Source organism: Nerophis lumbriciformis, linkage group LG10, assembly GCF_033978685.3.
Source record: "Nerophis lumbriciformis linkage group LG10, RoL_Nlum_v2.1, whole genome shotgun sequence".
NCBI lineage: Eukaryota > Metazoa > Chordata > Actinopteri > Syngnathiformes > Syngnathidae > Nerophis > Nerophis lumbriciformis.
In genome coordinates, this window is record NC_084557.2 from 20,870,440 (window position 1) to 20,894,471 (window position 24,032).

Here is a 24,032-nt window from a genome sequence, read left to right on the forward strand (position 1 = left end):
AATCTATTTTTTTATTGTGAAATGCTTAGGCGGAAGTAAAACTGTGTACTCATTGTAGCTTTACAGACCTGCCTCGGCTGATTTGTGCCAAACACCATTCATAGTTCATCTCACGACACCGTGTTGGCTAAAACTTGTTTTTTTTGCTATGGAGCGCAAAGTTGCTCGAGAGTTCCGCCATAAGGTAAGTCAGGAAACATCTTTGAATATTTTTATTCAGGTATTTAAAGCCAGCGTATCCTACTATACAAGTTGGCAAAGCAGGTGTTTCTTCGGCACAGGCCTGTCCGATAACCTCTTATGAAGTAAACTATATTGTCCCCTCAGAATCTCAGTTTTTATTGTCAATTTGATTCCCCAACAGTATTTAATGCATTAATTTTTTGGGTGAAAGTGTTTGTATTCAAAGAACAAGATACTTTTACACAATCCAACATGTCTGAAAAGGAGTAGGAAGAAGCAGAGTTTTTAAATGCAACCTATAGTTTGTTCACCTCCTCTGTTTAAATGTTCATACAGTATTTTGCCATTTTATAACAGTGAAAGAAAGGGATAACATAGTCCATAGTAAAGGTCCTGTCATGTTGAATTAGCAAATGCTGTTTTACATTCTATAAGTAATATAGAAATTGTTGTTGAAAAGGTAACTCTGACAACAGCTAACAGAGGAAGGGAAGGTGATATGGTGAGGGTGTTTTCACGTCTAGAACATGTTGGGATCACCATACATACAACCATCTGTGCTACACACACACACACACACACACACACATTGAGGCTCAGATACAGTATATTGTAAACCCAGCATTAAAAGTAAGTCAGAATTCAATTAGATGCTGAGAAAGGGCACAATCAGGCATTGTTCATATAGTGTATGTGGGTGCTGACTCTTGTGTTTACGTTGGTTTCAGTGTAGTCACATGGCATTTGTTATTGTTGGAATATTACAATCTAAATGTCAGACCTAGTCGAGCACATTTAACGGCATGAAGAAGAATAAGAATCCACTAACTACATATGGTACAATTCAAGAGTGGGGTGTGTCTAACCGGTGATCCATTATATTATTGCTTTATGGTGCCAAAGTCTGTTTGCTGTCACAAGGTTTATGGCAGCCATAAATAGAATGTAAATGCAGTGATGGGCAACAGTTGCCATAATGAGTCTACATTAATTGATATTCAAGTCTCTGAATGAATTTGTGCTCTTTTTCGCTGTGTATGTTTGGGTTCAGAGCATGAACGTTTAACTTTGTGCTTGAGATGTAAGCTGACACTCTTGGCCATACTTCAGCCCCCTCTGTTGTCCTGTCATTATTCCATAGCCGTGGTTTGATGCGAAGGCACTAGTTGCCCGAAGAAGCATCGTGTCGCCTTAAAGCGCAGACAAACTAAAAGTGTTAGTGCAGGCTAAATCCCACAGAAGAGTTTAGATTCAGATTAGACTGAGGTGTGAAGAGGAAATATGTGTTACATCAGTGAGTGGCCAAAGCGTTTCTTGAAAACCATCCTGCGGCAGCTCAGCCGCCATCGGGTTTGTATGACTCCTGCTTTAACGTGGCTCTCATTTTGCATTGTTTGGGTTTGAGTGTTTGTTTTTGGCATGCAGGTGGAGTTGCTGATTGAAAATGAAGCAGAAAAAGACTACCTTTACGATGTCCTTCGCTTGTATCACCAGTGAGTACCATATGTACTGTAACTGCTTACTGTGCGCTTGTATGTGTGTGAATACCAAGGTCTTTGGGAATGGCATCGGTCGATTTTCATTCAGAGCAGTGGAGTCATTGCCTTTGTAAATTGATTGAGTTTGACTTGAACAGTGACTACATACTTCACTTTCAATACATAATGTATGCAAAAACACAAGAAAAAGTGTGTATCTCATAATTCTCAGCAAATATTTCTATGTCAATGGGAATAATGAAACCAAAGCTCCTTTCCAACTATTTACCTGTTTAGTTTCCAATAGCTCAGAAGTTTTCCTAAATCATGTATGATATAATGAGTGAGGATTATTGGAGGGTTTCAGTGTTATGGGTATGGTTTGCTGTAGGTCTACGGTAGTTTTCAATCATGGTACGGAACCCTATGTTCTCATGGCGTAAGCTGCTTATCAGTTTCCACTGTGCCCTGACAAGCATGGGCAGTTTTTAACAAAAGCTCTTTTTATCTTCCTCCTCCAAACAGTTAGAACATGCAATTAATTATTTAAGGTAGAGGATTTTGTACAGCAGTGTTTACTTAGGTGCTCTCCTCATTGTGTTTCTTGCCTTGACTTTGACAAATATAAGTTTCAGTAAGTTTTTTTCCATCAGTATTTGAATTTGACTTTATATTTTGGGGCTGTAAAAGTCTCTATTGCATCAGAATCGCTTGTTTTTGATAGCAAAGAATTTAGCAAGATGGGAAACACCACACATACACCTACCGATAACACCTTCATTAAATTATTTGAATGCCACATTTTATTCCCCAAAGACTTGAATCCATCTCCAAATGGGATGGCCTAATGATATTATGACTGGCTAACAATCGAAAGAAAGTTGGTTTGACACCAAAATTACTTTTAATCTCACTTAAAAATTGTGGCAATCAGTGAATGTCCGCGGATTAATGTTAGATGTATCTCAATAGTAACAAAACTATGCTGAGGGCCAAACGAGTCCTGGCCAAAAATGACTCCACATACTGTATTGTCATCAAACATCAAGCTTACATCATATATATCCACCCCCTTGTTGTTTATTAGGTCCATGGAATTGCCAGTGCTTGTTGGTGACCTGAAGCTGGTAATCAATGAACCAAAGCGTTTGCCTCTGTTTGATGCCATCCGGCCTCTCATCCCACTCAAACACCAAGTGGAGTATGACCTGCTAACCCCCAAGAGGTCCAGGTGTGTAGAATGATACACATTTCTTTCCTGTCGGTTGTATTTTATCAAATTTACAACCACATTAAGTGCATTGGTAATAGACAGTATTTGTTCTTGGCCATATTATTTCTTACCATTTTTCATACATTCTGCTCTTACCCTATTGACTGTATATCCTCAACTTTGTCTTTATTTGTTTAGGAAGCTGAAAGAGGTGCGTTTAGATCGGACACATCGTGATGGGCTGGGACTGAGTGTTCGAGGAGGGCTGGAGTTTGGATGCGGTCTTTACATATCACAGATTGTCAAAGATGGCCAGGCTGGGAATGTTGGCCTTCAGGTATGTGTATTATACGTGTATCATTTGGCTGTTTCATCTTAAGTATTAAAATCTAGGAGATAAAATTCACACCATAAACTTTTAACCTTTAAACGTTTAATATTGTACAGTGTTATCAAAATCCAATAAGTACAATCTTTGGTGGTAAATGTGTGTTGTAGTAGTAGAAGTAGTATTAAGCATTATGCACATATATTCAGTTTAGTTAGTATTAAACATACACTAGTACCTCAACTTACGAGTGCCCCAGCTTATGAGTATTTTGAGATACGAGCAGTCTTCCAAAGAGGTTCATTAGGTCTTAAAAAAATTATGCAATTTTGTTATTCTTATAGCCAGACATGTGTGTTTATTTCTTTACCTGACGGTTTCGGCCACAACTGACCAGACACGTCACAGCAACATCACATGACAGCCTCTGAGGAAGGCAACAGTTGTAGCTGAAATCGCCAGGTACAGAAATAAACACTCACAGGTCTGTCTATAAGAATAACAAAATTACAAGCTGCGAGCATACATTTGAGTTACGAGTCACTTTGCGGCTCGATGTCATAGTGAATGCCACAGTAAACCCCTTAAAATCTGCCCAAAAAATCTTCCATCCATCCATCCATCTTCTTCCGCTTATCCAAGGTCGGGTCGCGGGGGCAGCAGCCTAAGCAGGGAAGCCCAGACTTCCCTCTCCCCAGCCACTTCGTCCAGCTCTTCCTGTGGGACCCCGAGGCGTTCCCAGGCCAGCCGGGAGACATAGTCTTCCCAACGTGTCCTGGGTCTTCCCCGCGACCTCCTACCGGTCGGACGTGCCCTAAACTCCTCCCTAGGGAGGCGTTCGGGTGGCATCCTGACCAGATGCCCGAACCACCTCATCTGGCTCCTCTTGATGTGGAGGAGCAGCGGCTTTACTTTGAGCTCCTCCCGGATGGCAGAGCTTCTCACCCTATCTCTAAGGGAGAGCCCCGCCACCCGGCGGAGGAAACTCATTTCGGCCGCTTGTACCCGTGATCTTGTCCTTTCGGTCATAACCCAATGCTCATGACCATAGGTGAGGATGGGAACGTAGATCGACCGGTAAATTGAGAGCTTTGCCTTCCGGCTCAGCTCCTTCTTCACCACAACGGATCGATACAGCGTCCGCATTACTGAAGACGCCGCACCGATCCGCCTGTCGATCTCACGATTCACTCTTCCCTCACTCGTGAACAAGACTCCGAGGTACTTGAACTCCTCCACTTGGGGCAAGATCTCCTCCCCAACCCGGAGATGACACTCCACCCTTTTCCGGGCGAGAACCATGGACTCGGACTTGGAGGTGCTGATTCTCATCCCAGTCGCTTCACACTCAGCTGCGAACCGATCCAGTGAGAGCTGAAGATCCTGGCCAGATGAAGCCATCAGGACCACATCATCTGCAAAAAGCAGAGACCTAATCCTGCAGCCACCAAACCAGATCCCCTCAACGCCTTGACTGCGCCTAGAAATTCTGTCCATAAAAGTTATGAACAGAATCGGTGACAAAGGGCAGCCTTGGCGGAGTCCAACCCTCACTGGAAACGTGTCCGACTTACTACCGGCAATGCGGACCAAGCTCTGGCACTGATCATACAGGGAGCGGACTGCCACAATCAGACAGTCCGATACCCCGTACTCTCTGAGCACTCCCCACAGGACTTCCCGAGGGACACGGTCGAATGCCTTCTCCAAGTCCACAAAACACATGTAGACTGGTTGGGCAAACTCCCATGCACCCTCAAGGACCCTGCCGAGAGTATAGAGCTGGTCCACAGTTCCACGACCAGGACGAAAACCACACTGTTCCTCCTGAATTCGAGGTTCGACTATCCGGCGTAGCCTCCTCTCCAGTACACCTGAATAGACCTTACCGGGAAGGCTGAGGAGTGTGATCCCACGATAGTTAGAACACACCCTCCGGTTCCCCTTCTTAAAGAGAGGAACCACCACCCCGGTCTGCCAATCCAGTGGTACCGCCCCCGATGTCCACGCGATGCTGCAAAAAATCTTACGAAACAAAAACAACCCAAAGCTTATAGCACAGGGGTGGGCAAACTTTTTGGCTCAGGGACCATGCTGGCTTTTCAAATTTGACATGATGCATTTCAAAGCATATTATATCTGTTGGAACTAAGAGTAGACTTTGCAAACATGGGCTTATTAGCTATAATGCAACTATTTTCAACAATAAAACATCAAAGCAACATTAAAGGTGTATTACAGAGTTAATACTTGAATTGTCTTTTAGTGGGAGCAGTGTTGTTTATCACCCTTTTTTGCCAGTGCGTCAAAGTCAGGTGTCAGTTTTGTTGTGGCAATTCTCAAAACAGATCTGAGTTGTACATCACTCAACTGGGACCTGTGGGGTGCTTTGTTGGTGTTCATCACTCTAATAGTCTGTACACACACATAAGTAGATCCAAACAGGACCAGCATCCTCTGTGCCATCTTTTGGATGTTTGGAAATTTGGCTGGGCATAATGAAGCATAAAACCCATTCAGTTTAAGCGAGTGGAACTTCTCCCTCAAGATGGCGTCACTCTGGTTCCAACTGCAGCTCCTCTAGCACCACTAAGGATCTTGTGTAAAGGGACAGAAGACCAGCTGGAGTGACTTGTCAATTTTTCAAAAATCAGAGAAGCAACTGCAGATTTCTCCATGCAGGTCATCCAGGGATTTTTTTAATTTATTTTACATGTTGAGGGGCATCTTTTAGTGTAGCCAGTGTGGGAAAACAAGTGAATGACTTGCTTGATATTTGTTTTGAAAATGAAGTTAGCTTGGTTTTGAAGGCTTTGACATTTGTCTACATTTCATGTACAAACGGGTCCTTGCTTCACATTTAGCTAATTCATGTGTGCCAGTATGTCCACAGCAAAGGCAAAACCACAAAGCCAATTGGTGTCACTCAGCTCAGTGTGTCAGCTTGTTTGTGTTGTTCCAAAATTTTTGCTCCCACATCCGTTGACATACTTTACCCAAACTTGCCAGTGAACATTGGAATGTTAAAGCAAGTGGTAGTCGCCATCAGTCTCTTCAAGAAATTTAATAAACTGACAATGGTTAAGTGCAGTCGCCCGAATAAAGTTAACACGCTTCATAACTGGCTTCACTATGTGTTCAAGCTTCAATACAGGTTTGCACAGTGTTTCCTGGTTGATAATGCAGTGTAAAAAGTGTACCTCATGTTGGGGGTTGACCTACTTTACACTCTCCTGGATTCTTTTTAGTAACCCGATGTTTTTTCCTACCAATTTTGGCGACCCATCCGTGGTAACATTAGCTAGCTTACTCCAAGGCAGTTTGTGCCTCATGATGACTCCCCCCACGCTGTTAAATAAGTCCTCTCCTCACGTTTTTCCTTTTAGGGATTCCATGGGCTAAAACTCTTTTGTTATCTCAAAATTGTCATTAATCCCTCTGATGAAAATCAAAAGCCAAGCGGTGTCCCCAATGTCATTACTTTCCGAGGAATATTATGTACATTGCTCTGTTTTTTTGTTTAGCTTGCTAGCTATGTCTTTTTCAAATAGCTCCACACGATGAGTCACTCTCCTGCGTGGTAAGCCATTTTTTTCAAATTTGCTCTTGCTCTCTGGACACAAAACACCTTCTGTCTCCACCATGCACTCTTTAATACATTGTCCTTTGGAAAAAGGCTTACTAGCCTTGGCTAACTTGAATGCCAGTAGATAACTTGCTTTCGTGCTTGATTCTTGGATAGTAGTTTGTCGGATGTAGATGTTTTGCTGAGCCTGCAAATTAGCTTCCAACTTTTGAGCAGTAGCGCTCTGTTCTTGCATTGACTGGTTGTTCGTGTAATTAGCGTGCTTGGTGGAGAATTGACGGTTTACGTTGTATTCCTTCAAAACCGCCTCGGTTTCTTGGCAAATAAAACATACAGCCTTTGACTGGACTTCAGTGAAAAAGTATTTAGTTGTCCATTCCTTATCAAACACCCGGAATTCGCTGTCAACTTTTCTTTTCTGTGGCCCACTCATTGTTGCAAATTGGTTCTGCTGTCAGAGCAGTAGCAGCAGTGGTGTGTCGTCAGGGCCAGCAAGGCTTTCTCTGCTGGCCTAACGTAACCAGAAATCATGATCATAATTAAAGATAAGATTTTTTAATTTACTTCTCTAAATATCTAAAATTATTCATATTCTTTTCATGTCTAATTATGAACGTTCCAGTGCTGTTGTTTTTAGTTTTAGTTTGTATCCAATCAGAATTCAGCTACCTTTGATGCCATGCAGTACGAAATCTGCCAGACGCCCTCAGAATCAACAATGCTGGCGTCAGTGCACTGTAAGCGAACGGGCACATACAGTGATAGACAGTTGCGATAGCCAATCAGATCACGAGTTGTTGTCAGTAAGGCCTTCTAGATGGCCTCACGTTGAATGTGACATTTACGCGTCCTGTGATTGGATACTCATCGGGACCATTAGCGGATGAATTTGAGAACACATAGAGTTGAGAGATAGTTCACGAGTTGTTGACAGTAGCTGTTCTGTTAAAACTAAAAGTTGTAAAGTCTTGTTGTTAAAGTGTGTCATGCTTCTCATTTAATTAACATTGTAACATGTGTATTTGTCGCCATCATCTGGTCAGGGCAGTTAATATATCTTTGATAATTGTGTGCTTTGAATCAAACTTTATTGACCGGAAGTTCCATAAGCCAAGCAGATACATTTACGGTATATGTTTTAATTGCTGATGCGTTATCATTTATTTTTAAATGCGCCAGAAAATAACCCGTTTTGTTTACTGTTGATGTGCTTCAATGCCGAGTAGGGTGTAAATGTGTTTCTGTATAGTATTTCTCCAGCAATGATCATGTGGTGACATCAATTATGGTATTTTGTGAGGTAATCATTGAAGTCGGACATCACTGAAGGCCTGGGTGGGAAACGCACGGCCCGCCACTGAGCAGCAGAGTAGAAAGTGTACCTGGGCTGTGCAATCAATCAATCGTATTGCTGGCCTTATAGCCACTTTATTGAATTACTTGGTATTACAGGACAATGAATGTGGTCATAATTATTACAAAATTTGCTAAATTCTGTTCTAATTTTTGGCAGGCCGGATCAGAAAGACCAACGGGCTGGTTGTAGCCCACAGGCCAAAGTTTGAACCTACCTTTTTATAGCAAGATATCGAAATAACTTGGTTTTCCAGCCATTGGAAATCATTACAGTGGTTCAGCTTCCAGAGCCTACTACCGTCCACCGTTGGCTGCTAAAGCTTGCTTCTCAACATACGGCTCGTCATCCCTAAAACTACTCTGGGATGTCCAGGCAGTCTGTTGCTCCGCTACGCTCCGAACCGGCAGTGCAGTCCTGCTGCTGCCCAGTTTATAGTGTGATAATGACCATAACAGCACACTACCTGAAAACCTTACACTCTTCTCCCCACTACCTTAATTGTAAGAAATTGCATAACTAGAAATATGAATTCAACGCCATTACTCGCAGCTATCGCATCCTATTGACCTGCCTCCCCTCTTCAGTAATTTTTGTTGACGATCGAGATACAGGACATGTTCGGCAACTTGCTCAAATCTCGTCTATTGGACGTGTTCATATGGGTCAATTCTACCAATTTTACTTATTTTTTTAAGTGGCAAGCCTTTGGAACAAGATCCAGTTTGTGTCGGTACAGTCCCTTGATTTTTTTCATTTGTACGATTAATTTTAAGGGATAAGCGGTAGAAAACGGATGGATGGATGGATGGATGGATTTTAATCCAGTTTGTTGCTCTCTCTCACAATACTGCGGGTTGATTACAGCCATGTAAACCAAAACTTTGTCCAGCAAAAAGGACTACCCAGCCCCCACAATGCATTGCAGAATCACGTGCCCTTTGGAGCCCTGCTCCAGTTCATGCAACTTTTGTCCACTAGAGAGCTGTAGATATTAAATTCAATGAATGAAAACATCACAAACTGACATTTTTTTGCAAAGAAAAACACAAAATAAAAACCTCTTCTATCCTGAAATGTATGTATTTTCATTATTCTGGCCTATGTCTGCTTTGTTATCAGGCCTAAGAGTCCCTTTTGTCATCCTAATCAGTTAATTCATTATCCGGCCCATATAGCATGGAACTTTATTGTCATTGCCCTCCATAGAACAGGAAGGCTGACGGGTTGCCACAAAGGCAGCGCTGGCCCTGGTATGATATCTAAGAAAGTAACGGTGGGATAACAGATAAGTGGTATAAAATGGATAGATTTCATATATTGGAAACACAAATACAGTTTTAAATTATACAGGTAATATTTTAGGTAACATCATCACATTCTTGGAGTGTAAAAATAATTAAACAATACTATGTCATCAAACTGTTTAACCCTGTATTGACATTCAAGGTTGGTGATGAGATTGTGCGTATCAATGGATACTCCATCTCCTCTTGTATCCACGAGGAGGTCATAAGTCTTATCAAGACGAAGAAAATCGTATCACTCAAAGTCAGACGTACGTCAAAATACACAACTCGATTTAATTTAAGTCTTATTTAATTGTTGTCATTGGTATAATGTGTTTTTCTCTGCAGATGTGGGGATGATTCCTGTAAAAAGGTAAACTCTTATTTTTTTCTATGTCCAATCATTTTAATAGCGAGGTCATAATCAATATCTGGTGTCTATAGCTCATCTGATGAACCCCTCAAGTGGCAGTTCGTGGACCAGTTTGTGTCTGATTCTGGGGTAAGCAAGCATCAATTAGATAAAGAATATTTTTTTATAGAGTGAATATTCTTATAAAACTCCTGTAATTGTTTCCGACGAGTTGGCATTGGCTGAGGTCTGCTCTAGGTGTACAGTATACTGTCATTATATCATTACAAAAAAACAGATTTAGGAGCTAATACTTTTCAATAGTTTGTACTTAAACCTTGTGAAAAAGCCACATCAATATTAGATAACACTTTCATTGAAGTACAGCAGTCAGGTAACTGCTGTTTCTGCTCCCAGGAGAATAAAAGCAGTGTTGCTGGTTTGGTATCGATTGGAGGGAAGGAGATCAAGGAGAAGAAGGTCTTTCTCAGCCTGGTGGGCACCAAGGGCATGGGTATCAGTATCTCCAGTGGTCCCACACAGAAACCTGGCATCTACATCAGTAATGTCAAAGCAGGCTCACTTTCCGCGGAGGTTGGACTTCAAGTGAGTGAATGTGAAAGTCTGTTATCTCTGCCACCCTCAGATGTGAACTGCATGTGTCTCATTCTAAAATGTAGGTTGGAGACCAGATTGTGGAGGTGAATGGAATAGACTTCACCAATGTGGACCACAAAGAGGTAAGAAAAGTACACAAAGTTTTATATAATCAGATAGGGGTGCCACCAAGCGCATGTAAAATGTCTATTAATTATTGACAGGGCGCCTTATGTGAAATTCTACCATAAACGTATTCCTATCCCCTTCCGGCTCCATTATTGAAAATACTATGAAGGAAAATGTCCCCAAATATATCCCCATCGATTCCAGTGGTGCAAAGTGTTAGTGCTGGACTTGTTAACAGATGTCCCGGGACCGAATCCTGGAACATATACAGGTGAAACTCAAAAAAATTTAATATTGTGCAAAAGTTCATTCATGTCAGCAATTCAATTTCAAATGTGAAACTAATATTTAGTATAAACTAATTACATGCAAAGTTAGATATGTCAAATATTATTTGTTATATTTTTGATGATCAAGGCATAGACTTTTTGAAAACCTCAAATTTAGATTTTCGATTTGAGGTTATCATATTTTATATATTACATTTTTTCTAGTTTCACCTGTAGTTGCATTTGTTTTAATCATGTTAAATTTGTTATTTTAAACTAAAAAAGTAATCTAGAGAACATTTTTCTAATGAATTATTTTTTGTAAAAAACATTAATCAAAATAAATTAAAGTTTGATTTTAAAAAAATGAAGTATAAAAATCTTGTCATATAAATAAAAAAGTGTGACACATTTTTGTAATGTGAGGGACGTAAAAATAAATTTATGCTTAAGGCCCCAATTTATTGTATATCATTTTGCACAACATTAAGTAATCTAGCCAGCTATAAATGCTGCTTAGGTGTTTCTGTGACCTTCTACCGTTTTATTGTTTTATGGTACAATTGAAACTTAATGTTGAACACTTTTTTGTTCATGGATCAGTAAAGTTAGTCGTAAAGTAATCTAAGCTGAATTGGCTAATGAGGTGTTTATTTTTTTTAAATTAAAAATGTGTCCATTCATGCATTTGGGGAATGATGGTGAAGATCCCATCTGCATTATTTACCAATATTGTATTATCATATTTGCAAAATTAATGGAATTGGGCCTTCTGTTCTTACTTCTCTAGGCTGTGAGAGTCCTGAAAAGCAGCAGGAGTCTGACTATTACTGTTCTGACAGGAGCTGTAAGTAAAATCAGTTTTAGTAATTAGATGTGATTTTTGTAGCTACTTTTGTGTAATTGTATTTACTCCCTTACAACATGTCTTGTTATGTAGACCTCTAAAACAGAAGGTGGGTATGGAAATCATGTGCTTGATTTATATTTGAAGCTGAAATGAGGAAATGGTATCCCCTCAGGCAATGACAAATGTGGACACAAATGTGTTTTCTTCCTTTATGCATCCCTGTGCAGCATTGATACATGTGCCTGGGCTTTTATGGCTATATCGTTACCTTCCGCCTTCGGCTCGGCCTCTCAACGTTTACAATCAATCAAGTGTCTCATTAGGTTGTTTATGTCATAGCCGTGGACAGATGGTGAATGCGTTACAGAAGACAAGCAGCGGCGTCTTATTTACTCTGCTCCTCTAATTCATTTGTGCCTATATTTTCCTGTTTTGCATACAGCAAGCAGAATGTATAATCTTGCCTCTTGCCTCATATTCAGTATATTTTTATTAAGATACTGTTACCTTGATGTAAACATATAGGGTTTTAAGTAGGGGTGTCAAACGATTGAAATATTGTGATTACCTAATCACATTTTGTTTATAGTTAACTAAAAATGATTGCGATTAATCGCGGATAGATATGTTTTCATCATATGTTTTCATCATAAATAAGTGTACTCTAGACAGATTATTTTCAGGTTTTTAATACCATGACTGGAGAATTAATTTGCTTTAATAAAATATTATTTAAACATTATGCTTTTTGAAACAGCTCAACACAAAATGTACATAGAAGCACTTTTAAATAAATTTTATTGGTCTCCTGCCAGATTTTGCATTTTGTAGGAATACAGAATTAGTATTTCTGCCGTAGGTGCACTTGCATTGCGAGGACAAGCTGCACTTATGTGTTTAGATACAAGTCTTGCGCAAAAATAATACAAAATGTGGATTGTTACGATCATTGTTTGATTGTCAAATATGTACCTTAATACATCCTTTTGATATTCTGTACATTATGTGTAGTACAAGTTAATCATATTCGTATTGCTGCATGACAGTGTCTCAACCTTCTCTATTTATAAATAAAGTCTAAAATGCAGCCTGCTAAACATTCTGTAATTGAGCACTATCAACCAAAACATGTATAAAAAAAGAATATACACTTTTTTTAGCCTGCCAGAAAATATCCCACTCTATATTCCTCAATTAAGTGTTTTATTTATTTTTTGTTCATTTATTTAGATAGAAATATCACAGATTACATTGCGAAACATCTTTAGCAAAGCATGATCGTTATGTAAGGCATTTTTCATTTTGTTAGTTTAGGTAGACCGGATGTGATGTTTGGCGCTATTATTGTGAAGCTAGAAGTATGTGATTGGTTTGAGAAGAGGTGTCTTGACATGATTTGACGTGAAAGTCTCTAGACTTCTTGCCTATCGTCTTTTTTTTCCTACTGAGATTTCCCCCCATTTTACTAAAGCAGTTACAGTAACAACCTACGTCAATCAATCAATGCAGTAAACTGTAATCTAAACACAGAAGTGAAGCACCACCCCTGTGATTGGAAGCGCTCCAGCAAGCATTTGCTGCAGTGATGACTGCTCACTGCAATCATGGATTAAAAGAACACATTTCCATGGCTTTGGGCCTGGGCTTGTCCATTTTTTACCTGCTTGTGGCTGAACAGTAAGTAGACGCAAGTACATTTTCCCACGCTACAAAACAAACCGAGAATCAGACAGGACGCGTGCACGTTAGAAGCGCGTCAAAAAAAATGTTCACCGATAAAGGAAATTATAGTTAACTCGTTATTATTGCATTAACTTTGACAGCCCTAGTTTTAAGTCGTGTAGTGACTTCACAATCCAAGTGGTTACACGGAGTCTTGTCCATCTGTTGCTGCTCTCACAGGGCAGTGAGCTGTTTATGACAGATGAGGAGCGGCTGGCAGTGGAGGCTCGCAGGGAGCTGGAGAGGCAGGAGCTGATGCATCAGAAGAGGGTGGCTCTGGAGACTAACAAGATCCTTAAAGAGCAACAGGAGATGGAGAGGCAGTGAGTGACTCGATGTTACTGAGATTACGAGAGGATGTTTTTTTCTGTGAACAACTGATCATTTGCCACAATTATAGCAAGCACAGTACAGTTCTACCTTGTAGACAGTCGGACATTATTCACTAAGCAATCAATTAATCTATTAAATCAATTAATCGGACGATAAATGAAAATGAACTCGATAACTTTGCCATCATCGATAATGCCATATCTTCGTCTCTAGCTTTCAAACGGGGTACAAGAGCGGTCACTGTGTGCATCGCTCTCAACACCTGAGCACGGTTATTCAATAGCAGAATTAGTGAATCTTCTTGTCAGTCATTATAATCTTTGTCTCTGTGGGCAAAGGCAAGACTGCCAGCTTACACACAAAATGCACTGACAGAGAGCCTCGCTATTCATGACTCGCTAGTGAGGATCACCGCAAAGTAAAAAATATTTGGAGGAAAAATTATGGTTGCAAAGCTAAATGTCCCGTATGGGAATATTTCGGCTTCAAATGAGTGAACAACATGACCCCATTAACACCAATGATGTATGTTGAATTTGTTGGAAAGTGATGGCAACAAAAAAATAACAATCTAACAAACCACCCGACCCACTTCAAGATGTTCAATATTTATATAGGTAAATTTTTTGCTAACAGAGATTGAGAGTCTATTTTATTTTTTATTGTTTGTTTATTTATTTATTTAGGATATTAAAAACTTTCCAATTACAATGGTTAAAAAAAACCCCAAAGACAAATCCAAGTTTATTGCATTTGAAAGCAATACTTAAATTATTATTATTATTATGATTAGTGCTCTATTTGGGCTTAACATAATGCTGGCAGTAATATTGTTTATCAGCAATAGTTCATAGGACAATATCGTCCAGCCAAATGGGATTTCGGCCAAGGTCTATTGTCCACATGAACACAAATATTTTCAAAAATACACATTCCCCCAACATTTTCACATATTTTGTCCAATCAGAAAAAAGCCTGAATAAGCATGGAGGAATCTGGCAAACACCAGATTTAGGCAGTTTTGCAATGTTCAATATTGTTAACAGATATGTAAGTGTACTAAATTTACTCACTGAAAACATGCTCCATAATGACTATCTGCTGCATTAAACCATGTAGACATATCATTCAATAAGAGCTAACGGTGAAATTATGTTTGATTTAAATCCAAATTGATGCACTCCACGCGTACATCCAGAAATGTCCTGCGCACAGCTATAAGGAAAACATACAATTATTTAGGGATGTCGTGACTAGTGGCCTATTACTCCTTCATTCCGCACTCCATCCAGCTGTATAATCACTCGCCATACAGCTATAGATGATATATGTCTATTACCTGACCACTTCTACATTAGCTACCTCTCTTTGTTTATAATGTATATTTTCTGTTGGGTCTACTCTCTATTTTATGCTGCCCTATTTTTTGCTGCAGCTGTTACATATATTGTAGTACTGTACATGGTAATTGTTATATATTTTATATACTATATAAAATATAATATAATATATCAGTATATATTATATACTGTAAATATTACATACTGGTTATATTTTATATTGCTACTATGGTACATTTTTATGGCAGCACGGTGGAACAGGTGTTAGTACATGTGCCTCACAATATGAAGGTCCTGAGTAGTCCTGGGTTCAATCCTGGGCTCGGGATCTTTCTGTGTGGAGTTTGCATGTTCTCCCCGTGACTGCGTGGGTTCCCTCCGGGTACTCCGGCTTCCTCCCACCGCCAAAAACATGCACCTGAGGATAGGTTGATTGGCAACACTAAATTGGCCCTAGGTGTGTATGTTGTCAGTCTATCTGTGTTGGCCCTGCGATGAGGTGGCTACTTGTCCGGGGTGTACACTGCCTTCCGCCCGAATGCAGCTGAGATAGGCTCCAGCACCCCCCGCGACCCCAAAAAAGAGACAAGCGGTAGAAAATGGATGGATGGATGGTACATTTTTAGTCTACTTTATATCTGCATCATCCTTTCCATCTTTACACTTTCCATCCTTTGTAACTGAGCTACTATGTGGAACAATTTCCCTTGTGGATAAATGAAGTTTGTCTAAGTCTAAGTCTGAGTCTATTGTACTCTATCATAAGATATGTTATTTAAACATTTGCACATTTAATACTGTAAATATATCAACAGGAGAATGATGGAAATCTCACAGAAGACTGCAGAGGAAGAGCAGCGCTACAAGAAGGAGATGGAGAAGTAAGCTATGAGTAGATTCAGGTGTTTAGTTCAATGGTTGTAAGTTTAAATGTTTTCTTGCTTTGCTGGGATGTTTTAGGATTGAGGCAGTAGAGAGGAAACACCACAGAGATTGGGAGGAGGATTATGGAACTGAAGAGCAGCCCCATAGTCGTCAGATTCAGAGGAGCCCTTCACCTGCCCCACCTGAGATCAAAACCTCCCAGTCTCCGAAGGCCAAAAGTTCTCGTAAGAACTCTAAAGATCAACATTTTCTTCTATTGCATGAACATTTTCGCTTCTTTTTTCTCTTATTGGAATGCACAGTTACAGTAGATGTGATTGAGCATGCTTTCTTTGTGTCACTGCTGTGTGCTGTGCTGCTTCTTATCAACCGTCCTGTAAGATGATGAAGGCAGCTCAGAGGAGGTCACGGAAGATAAGGAGGACAGACAAGTGAGTCTGCTGAAGTCGTATTAAGAATTCCACATTTGTAAAAAGCTTAGTGCTACATTTCCTATGACAACCAAGTGTAACATTTTATTCCTGACCGTATGGCGAATATGATTGACACATCAACACCTTTTCTCATCTGCCAAATCAAAATAAGCAAAATCGGGCTTCATTTAACTAGGTGTCTTTCATTTTTATACTGTGCTTTTAAGGTCAGTCGCATCCTTATTAACATGGACGTCATGTAACCGTCACGGTTGTGCATGGCGGCTGTTGGTGTAACCCCAGGATGCAGCGACAGGTATAGTGACATGCAGGTAAAACTTATTTTATCAGGAACAAGGCAGGCAAAATAAATAAAGCAAAGTAGGGTGTAGTGGAAAGCACCTATAACAGTAGTAACTGGCTAACGTGTACTGTAAACAAAGTAAGTTGAGATAAGAGTGCAAACAAGAAATGAAACAAAGCAAAGGAAAATAATGAACAACGTCCAAAACTGTCATGAGGGATCATGAAAATATAGTGAAACCTCAATTTACAAACTTAATAGGTTCTTGAGTAGGGTTACATCGAAAAGTTTGTCTTGTGAAGCAAATATCTCTAACAGAAAGAATGTGAATACGAATAATTGGTTCCAGCCCCGACAAAAGTGCTGAACTGTGCCAACACAAGCACACACAAGTCCCTTTGGCCCTTTCACAAATGATCAGAAATCACAAAAACCCTTAACTTAACAACCATATTGCTACAATAACAAACATTTCAAAAAGTACAATCCACTTACAGTACATCAACATTGGCAAAGGAGCAGCTCACTAAAGGAGAGAAAAGAGCAGACAGATGGGGAGAGGGAAAGGAGCTCAGGGGATAGGCCTTGTGTGTGTGCTCTTGGAAGAGGCCCTGCCAAATGAGAGATAGTCTTCTCTGCTGTGAAATAAATCTGCTTTGGCATATTTTTACAGAAAAGTCAGTTATCATCACAACTAAACACTTGCTGTGGTACGAAGACGACTTCCTCAATTTATTCAATACGAGCAGGTACAAAATGGCTGCCTGCGGAACACAAAATGAATGAATGAAACGTTCGTACACAGAGACATGGTTCGCACGCAGAGGCATATTTAGAGCAATCGAAAAGTTTGTAAACCGAGAAATTTGCAAATAGAAGAGTTCGTAAATCGAGGTTCTACTGTATATTTCTTTCTTACTCATTTTGTTACAAAGAATACATTTTTAAATAAGTAGTTTTTCATCAAGAAGACAAACCTGTGGAACATACGTGTCAGGGGTGTCCAAATTACGGCCCACACCCAAGTGTGACCGTCTTCAATTTGGCCCGTGAGATGTCATTAGTTTATTTATTAATCTGGCCCACAGACTAATTTCTATTCTCTATACAAATCTGTCAATCTTGATGCTGCAACTTTGCCACCAACTTGTGGACACTGTGAGTAATTCAGGTCAATGACCATGAATTGTACGCTAAGGTAAAACAGCACAGCATTCACTTATATGACCCAATCCAAACAACCTTACCTCGTCATGGCGCAAAAACACAAAATGTCCCAAAAATTTAAATAATTTTATGTATGCTAGCAGCAAAAGGATGGAAAGTGATATCTTCAATGGCATCGCAACATATCTCAGTACAGAAAATGAGTAAAAAACATGACACATAGGATATTATTCCTAAATAACATTAGTTCAACTTTGCTTGAGTGAGCTTCCTTTGTTTCTAAGTCCATGGCTCTGTTTGTGTGGTGCTATAGAAACAGGTCAACTTCTCTTGTAGTGATGATGTACTTTTAACGTTATCTGATAAATAACTGACTCATTCAAATTTGGTTTTAATAGTGTGATAAAATAACATTATTGCTTTTATGTCCTTAGCATTTGGCTGGTTTTATCGGTATGAAGGGAAGCTCCCGTCATTCCGCAAGGTATTGTGACTTGCCTGTGTTGATTGTGGTGATGCAAAAGAAGGCATACAAATAATTTAAAGTGAAATGAGATATTTTTACATTTTTAATGATCACAATTGGCTTTCCTAGATTGGAGTTGTAGCTATTTCTGCATGGTTTGCTGTGGGACAGTTAATGTTTTGTACTGACAAAGTATTAACACTGCAGAAAGGAGAGAAGAAGAAGAAAAAGAAAAAAGTGTCCAACACAGACACGCTGCAGGAGCAGAGAAAAAACAAAAAGGAGATGGAGTTTGAGCTAAAACTGGCCAAGGAGAAAGAAGAGATGTACGAACGAGAAAAGCAGTTGAAAATCAATAGGCTGGTTCAGGAGGTACAGTACGATAGTTTGGGCAGCAAAGTAAATGCCATCCAATGAAACAGCTGTATTGTCCATAATAATACATGTTTATCATTAGGTGGATTTGTTTATGCTGCTTATGTAAATTTGCCTTAACATGCTTGAATTCGGAGAGTGTCAAAGTTATTACAGAATCAACAATTTGATTTACAGAAGTACCTCATCTTACGAGCTTAACTGGTTTTGTGATGGCGCACTTAACTCAAAACACTAGTATCTCAAATCAACGTCTCCTACTGAAATGGATTAAAATCAATTAAATTGGTGATTGGACCTCCGTCCCCCCCAAAAAAGCATAATTTTAACATGTAGGGGCGGCGTGGCGCAGTGGAAGAGTGGCCGTGCGCGACCCGAGGGTCCCTGGTTCAATCCCCACCTAGTACCAACCTCGTCATGTCCGTTGTGTCCTGAGCAAGACACTTCACCCTTGCTCCTGATGGGTGCTGGTTAGCGCCTTGCATGGCAGCTCCCTCCATCAGTGTGTGAATGTGTGTGTGAATGGGTAAATGTGGAAGTAGTGTCAAAGCGCTTTGAGTACCTTGAAGGTAGAAAAGCGCTATACAAGTATAACCCAACCCATGTAACATGCCTTTTAAAAAGAAAAACAAATTTAAAGGTAAGAAATATTATACAATAGAACATACAATAAACAACTGCAGTAGTTATATGGAGTACTGTTATGATAATTTACTGCATTTACCTTTTTAGAGTAGACTGCTTCGCCGTCAAAAACACCATCAGCAGCTTTTCCAAATTTTCAAGGATAAATGTCCACCATTTAGATAATATTTTTATATATGAGGCTGATGTTATATTCATTCTGCTTCAGTATGGTGCAGAAAACTAGCCGAGAGACAACTCATATCTCAAAACACTCTTAAGCTGGGGAACTCTTAAGTTGAGGTACAACCGTATCGCTAATATTAGTCTAATTGGAATAGCATTGATGTGTATGTGTAGGACTGATTGACATTGTGTGGTGCTGAATTACAATGCCTCTGCGCCAGGTTTCAGAGACAGAAAGAGAAGACCTAGAAGAGTCTGAGAAAGTTCAACACTGGGTTGAGAGTCTTTGTCAGACTCGGTTGGAACAAATCTCTTGTGTGGAGAACGAGTCACCAGAGGTACACTGTGAGATCTCCTTTGTTATAAGCTCTCTGTGTGCTGTGGTCTTGCCTTATGTGTTCCAAAAGATGTATATTGATTCTGGCAAAGAGTTAAATATTGTTAATTTTCTTCGTTAAGGACTTTGACGTAAGTAATTGGAACGTACAACTGCATTACTCTCAATTTCGAGCAGTGGCCGTTTTTAGTTGGGGATGGATATTTATACAGCCATTAATTTTCTATATCTTGGAGGTGGGGGTGTGGATGAGCCTATCACAGCTGCGTTCGGGTGTAAGTCGCCACCTCACTGAATTATAACTACCATAATAGGATGAGTAGTTGCAGCGTAAGAAGACAAAAGAACGCCATTTTATATCCATTTGTCCTTGTTAATTTACAGTACAGCGATGCACGAGATGCTTTTCCCCTTTTATTTTGAAAATTTTTAATCAAAAGGACATTTGAAACTAGACTACAAACAATTTCTTAAATATTCAACCTTGATTTAATTTTGTTTCATTTTGACTCTTAAGCTGTCACCTCCACTCTCCCCTAATGCGGAGACCATGGTGAAGCGTTTCCCAGGAGGTCTGCACCTGGCCACCACTGACCTCGATGACTTTAACTTGGATGAGGTTGATCAAAGCTTGAAGGGGCCGCTTAAGAGACTAGCCCCCACCCAACCAATTATGAGCCAGCCTCCCCCTCCCTTGCCTCTTCCACCGCCCTCGCCTAAACTAAACCCCACCATTCCCAACTATTCTTCCAAAGCATCTCCCCAGCGTCATCCACTGCCCCCACCCAACTCTGACAAACCTGCCTCTTCTAAATTGACCAACAAAGGGCGTAGGCTTCACCCTTCCCAAGCCCCTCATCCGCCTCTGTCTACCCATCCCCCATCATTTCCTCAACCTACACCAAGACCTCCACCGCCGCCCCCTCCTCCACCACCGCCTCCCCCACCTCCACTTCCCCCACTCCCGCAACAATCGGAAGAAAGAGTTGCCGCCCTCAGTGGATACCGCCGCCATCATCACCTCCCTCACCCCGCCAGTCCACCTGGAGGCAGGAGTGAGTGGGAGACAGGTGGCTACCTGCCCAGAGGAGGCATCTACTCGTCCAACACAAGTGAAATGTCATACCCTTCTAGTCCTAAGGTTAGAGGTGTTCATGTTAGAGATGCTGTGTTGGACCAGCAGGAAACCCTGCTTTTCCATGAGTGTACTTGTGAATGCATGTTGGTGCTTTACTCGGGTGTTAAGTCATGGCATGACATACACGTCATGGTCATGGTTATGGATTTCCCTTTAGCCCACCCCAGGAAATCCTTTGATGATGTAGTTTGCTGTTATTGATTGGTTGGTTGTAGGTTTGTTTTGATGATCCAGTGTGTGTGCTGTGCAGTGATTGGACTGAAGTCTGTTGAATATTACATAATGGTTTTATCCATGCTGCGATATTGAACAACATTTTGAGTGTGGCTGCAAAGGCATTCTTTCAGTTTTGTATTGTATTTCGTTGTGGTCCAGGTCATGAGAAATACATCCCATGCCAGTCGCATATCCACTCCTTCCTTGGTGAGTTTTTCTTTCACAAGACAACATTGAGGTGTGTTGTAAAGTAACTTTGGATTGAAATACAACGACAATATCCTAATAGCAACTAGCACCAAGTCCTCCCAACCAGCGGCGTCCTACAGTCCCTGTCATGTCAAAGCCTGTAATGCTGCCTCAGTCGCAGAGCCTGCGACCAGATTCACACAGACCTGCTGTCCGTTCTGACGGCCTGGTATGCAATGACACGCTGCAGTCACGTGATTCACATTAACAGGGTTATAAAACATGCATGTGACACAGCTAATGGCTGAAAAGTTCAGCTCTGGTACTTAATTAAAATGTTCCAACACTGCAGCTGCTTCATGGAAAATACATCTATGGTTGTTAAATTAGTCAGGAGACCAATCTATTCTTGTGTTGGTATTAAATTGCTTCCTTATAAGGCACTTACTTAAATGTGTCTCAGCAACGCCAGTCATCAACAGGGTCAGTAATGTAAAATTACTGTTGAGTAATAGTAGGTTCACCAACTTCAGGAAAATAATATACAGTCAAACCTGTCTATAGCAGCCATCTGTATATTATTAGCCAATTATTTTACATTCTGGAATAGTTTTTATTTTACTAAGAATAGTGGTCACTAATATCAACATTTGCTGCAATGATTATGGATGGGGACTGACACAAGGTGCCATAATGGCACTGGTACCAACATAAACAGTAGTAGCCAGACCGAAAAAAGAAAAAGCTATCAGTGTTTAATATCGGTGCTAAATTAATGCAGACTCAACCACCTGCAGCAAGTGTCTGGCAGTGATATTGTACAAGTGACGTCTTGTAAGTAACTGCTGATGCTGTTTTTTAAATTTTATTTTCACCTTAACATGCTAACAACAACCCTCATAACACCACTAGCCAGTAGCAACATTAACAACACAGCACTTCCTCATTATGCACCAATGACGGTAGGTGAGCGGAATTATGAATATCAATGTTACAACACATAATTTGTTTTTCACACATTATCTTATGTTCTGTATTGCTGCCGTAATTTGTAGTGGATTTTATATATTTTTGAATGTATTACTTTTATATACTTTAAGTGTTTAAATTACTGGTCTGTTCAGCTGTAATATTGCAAAATTTTATAACAATATAACTTTTTTTATTATTTTTTTTGCATAAACATGTATGATTTTTTTCCATGTTTTAGTACCGTTTAAGCACTGGCACCGCTTTTCAAGTACCAATTTTTTACTAATATAGGTTACAATGTAAACAATACCCATTTCCAGCAATGATGTATGCTGTTGATAGGTGGAGTCTAAGCTGTTATTTATTTGTTTACTCTTTGTAGGATACATTTGCTACAATATGAATTGACTTTTGGTAATTAATTGCTTTCTTCCATAGTGTTTAAATCAAATGATTTAATGAATAATTGCAATTAACAATGACGCTCGTTTGCGGCTTTAGCGAAAACCTACCTATTACGGACATTCACAAATGGGATGTGATGTGCCATACATACTACACTTAGGACCGTACATATGTCATTTTATCCCATGCTAATGGCGCTCCCTCTCATTTGTTCTCAAACTGTCAACCAGTCAGCAAGCAGCAGCTACTTACCGTTGCCATGTGAACGAATCATCGCTATTACCAACGTCTCGTCCCTTGTGTTTACTAATCCAACGTGTAAGTACGTCATGACTCCAACCATCGCAAAGCCTGGCTCAAAATATATAGTGGCTGCTATAGACAGCTTTAAATGTACTGCTTTTTTGTTGAAGGCTGCAGCGTTGACGCAAATTTGACAGAATTTTTTAAATAGCTGCCTGTAGCTCGTACTGTGATTGACTTTCAAGCTGTTTCTGTCCCTGTAGTGCACACACCCAGTTTTATGACTGTCAACAAAAATTTAACATTTGCCAAGCATATTTACGTTTTTCAATTTAGACGATAATATGATCTTGTGTTTCAGCCTCCGGAAATGTTGAAGCGGATGGTGCCTTTCAACTCGTCTTTTAAATCGAACACCAAACCACAAGTAATCCAACCCTTCGTGATAAACCTTCCCTTCATTTTGTAGACCTTTGCCCTGCTGTGTCTGTCAAAGCTTTGACGTCTATTGTTGTTGGGTATGAGCTTTGATTCTTTGCCATAGGGAATTACTCAAGACTATTAAAAGGAAGCGTGGCCATATGGCAGGGATATTAAACAAAATTATTTTGAGGGCCACATTTCCTAAAAGCTAAAAACCAGGGGACTGAACTTCTCCTTTTACGATTAGTCTTATTTTTGATGACGTCATCGCTCCCATTGGCTCCATTGTAAGCAAACTTTTATACACGTTTATTTATGATTTAGATTGCATTAAAAAATACATATGTTCTAGTCTATCTTAAGGATTGTAAATTATAAGCAAAATTCCAAAAAAGTGCAGTTCCCTTTTAACTTGTCAGGAGATGTGATTGATTGTTTATACGCTGCCGTTTGCTTTGTTTCATTTCCAGTTCCTCTGTGTTGCCGTATTTTATAAGTAAAATCACCTTATTAGTATGCACCTCTCATTGGAAGCAAACACTGAGTCCTGGTAATAGCGTGCCACTCATTGATGATTACGAGTGGTTGCAATCAGTTACTAAAGTGGTGCTCGTTTCTGCATCTCTACAAGAACGAATATTCTTTTCAGCCTTAGTTCTAACCTTT

At 40.0% G+C, this 24,032-nt stretch overlaps 1 protein-coding gene across 3 annotated transcripts in view; it reads left to right on the top strand.

The window, feature by feature from the left end:
- The first annotated feature begins 47 nt into the window (after positions 1 to 47).
- The window catches only part of ush1c (Usher syndrome 1C), a 27,969-nt gene continuing 3,984 nt past the window's right edge, over positions 48 to 24,032 (top strand). For 2 of the 3 annotated variants that reach the window (XR_009816130.1, XM_061970048.1), the window contains exons 1-14: positions 48 to 184; positions 1,609 to 1,676; positions 2,749 to 2,892; positions 3,073 to 3,211; positions 9,592 to 9,700; positions 9,780 to 9,804; positions 9,876 to 9,933; positions 10,201 to 10,389; positions 10,464 to 10,523; positions 11,569 to 11,625; positions 13,531 to 13,673; positions 15,839 to 15,904; positions 15,984 to 16,132; positions 16,290 to 16,339. Coding sequence is in view for 2 of the 3 variants with exons in the window: in XM_061970048.1 (XP_061826032.1) it covers positions 149 to 184; positions 1,609 to 1,676; positions 2,749 to 2,892; positions 3,073 to 3,211; positions 9,592 to 9,700; positions 9,780 to 9,804; positions 9,876 to 9,933; positions 10,201 to 10,389; positions 10,464 to 10,523; positions 11,569 to 11,625; positions 13,531 to 13,673; positions 15,839 to 15,904; positions 15,984 to 16,132; positions 16,290 to 16,339 (1,293 nt within the window). In the remaining variant the exon portion in view is untranslated. The remainder of the gene's footprint in view (positions 185 to 1,608; positions 1,677 to 2,748; positions 2,893 to 3,072; positions 3,212 to 9,591; positions 9,701 to 9,779; positions 9,805 to 9,875; positions 9,934 to 10,200; positions 10,390 to 10,463; positions 10,524 to 11,568; positions 11,626 to 13,530; positions 13,674 to 15,838; positions 15,905 to 15,983; positions 16,133 to 16,289; positions 16,340 to 24,032) is intronic. The other variant, XM_061970049.1, reaches the window with a different exon arrangement.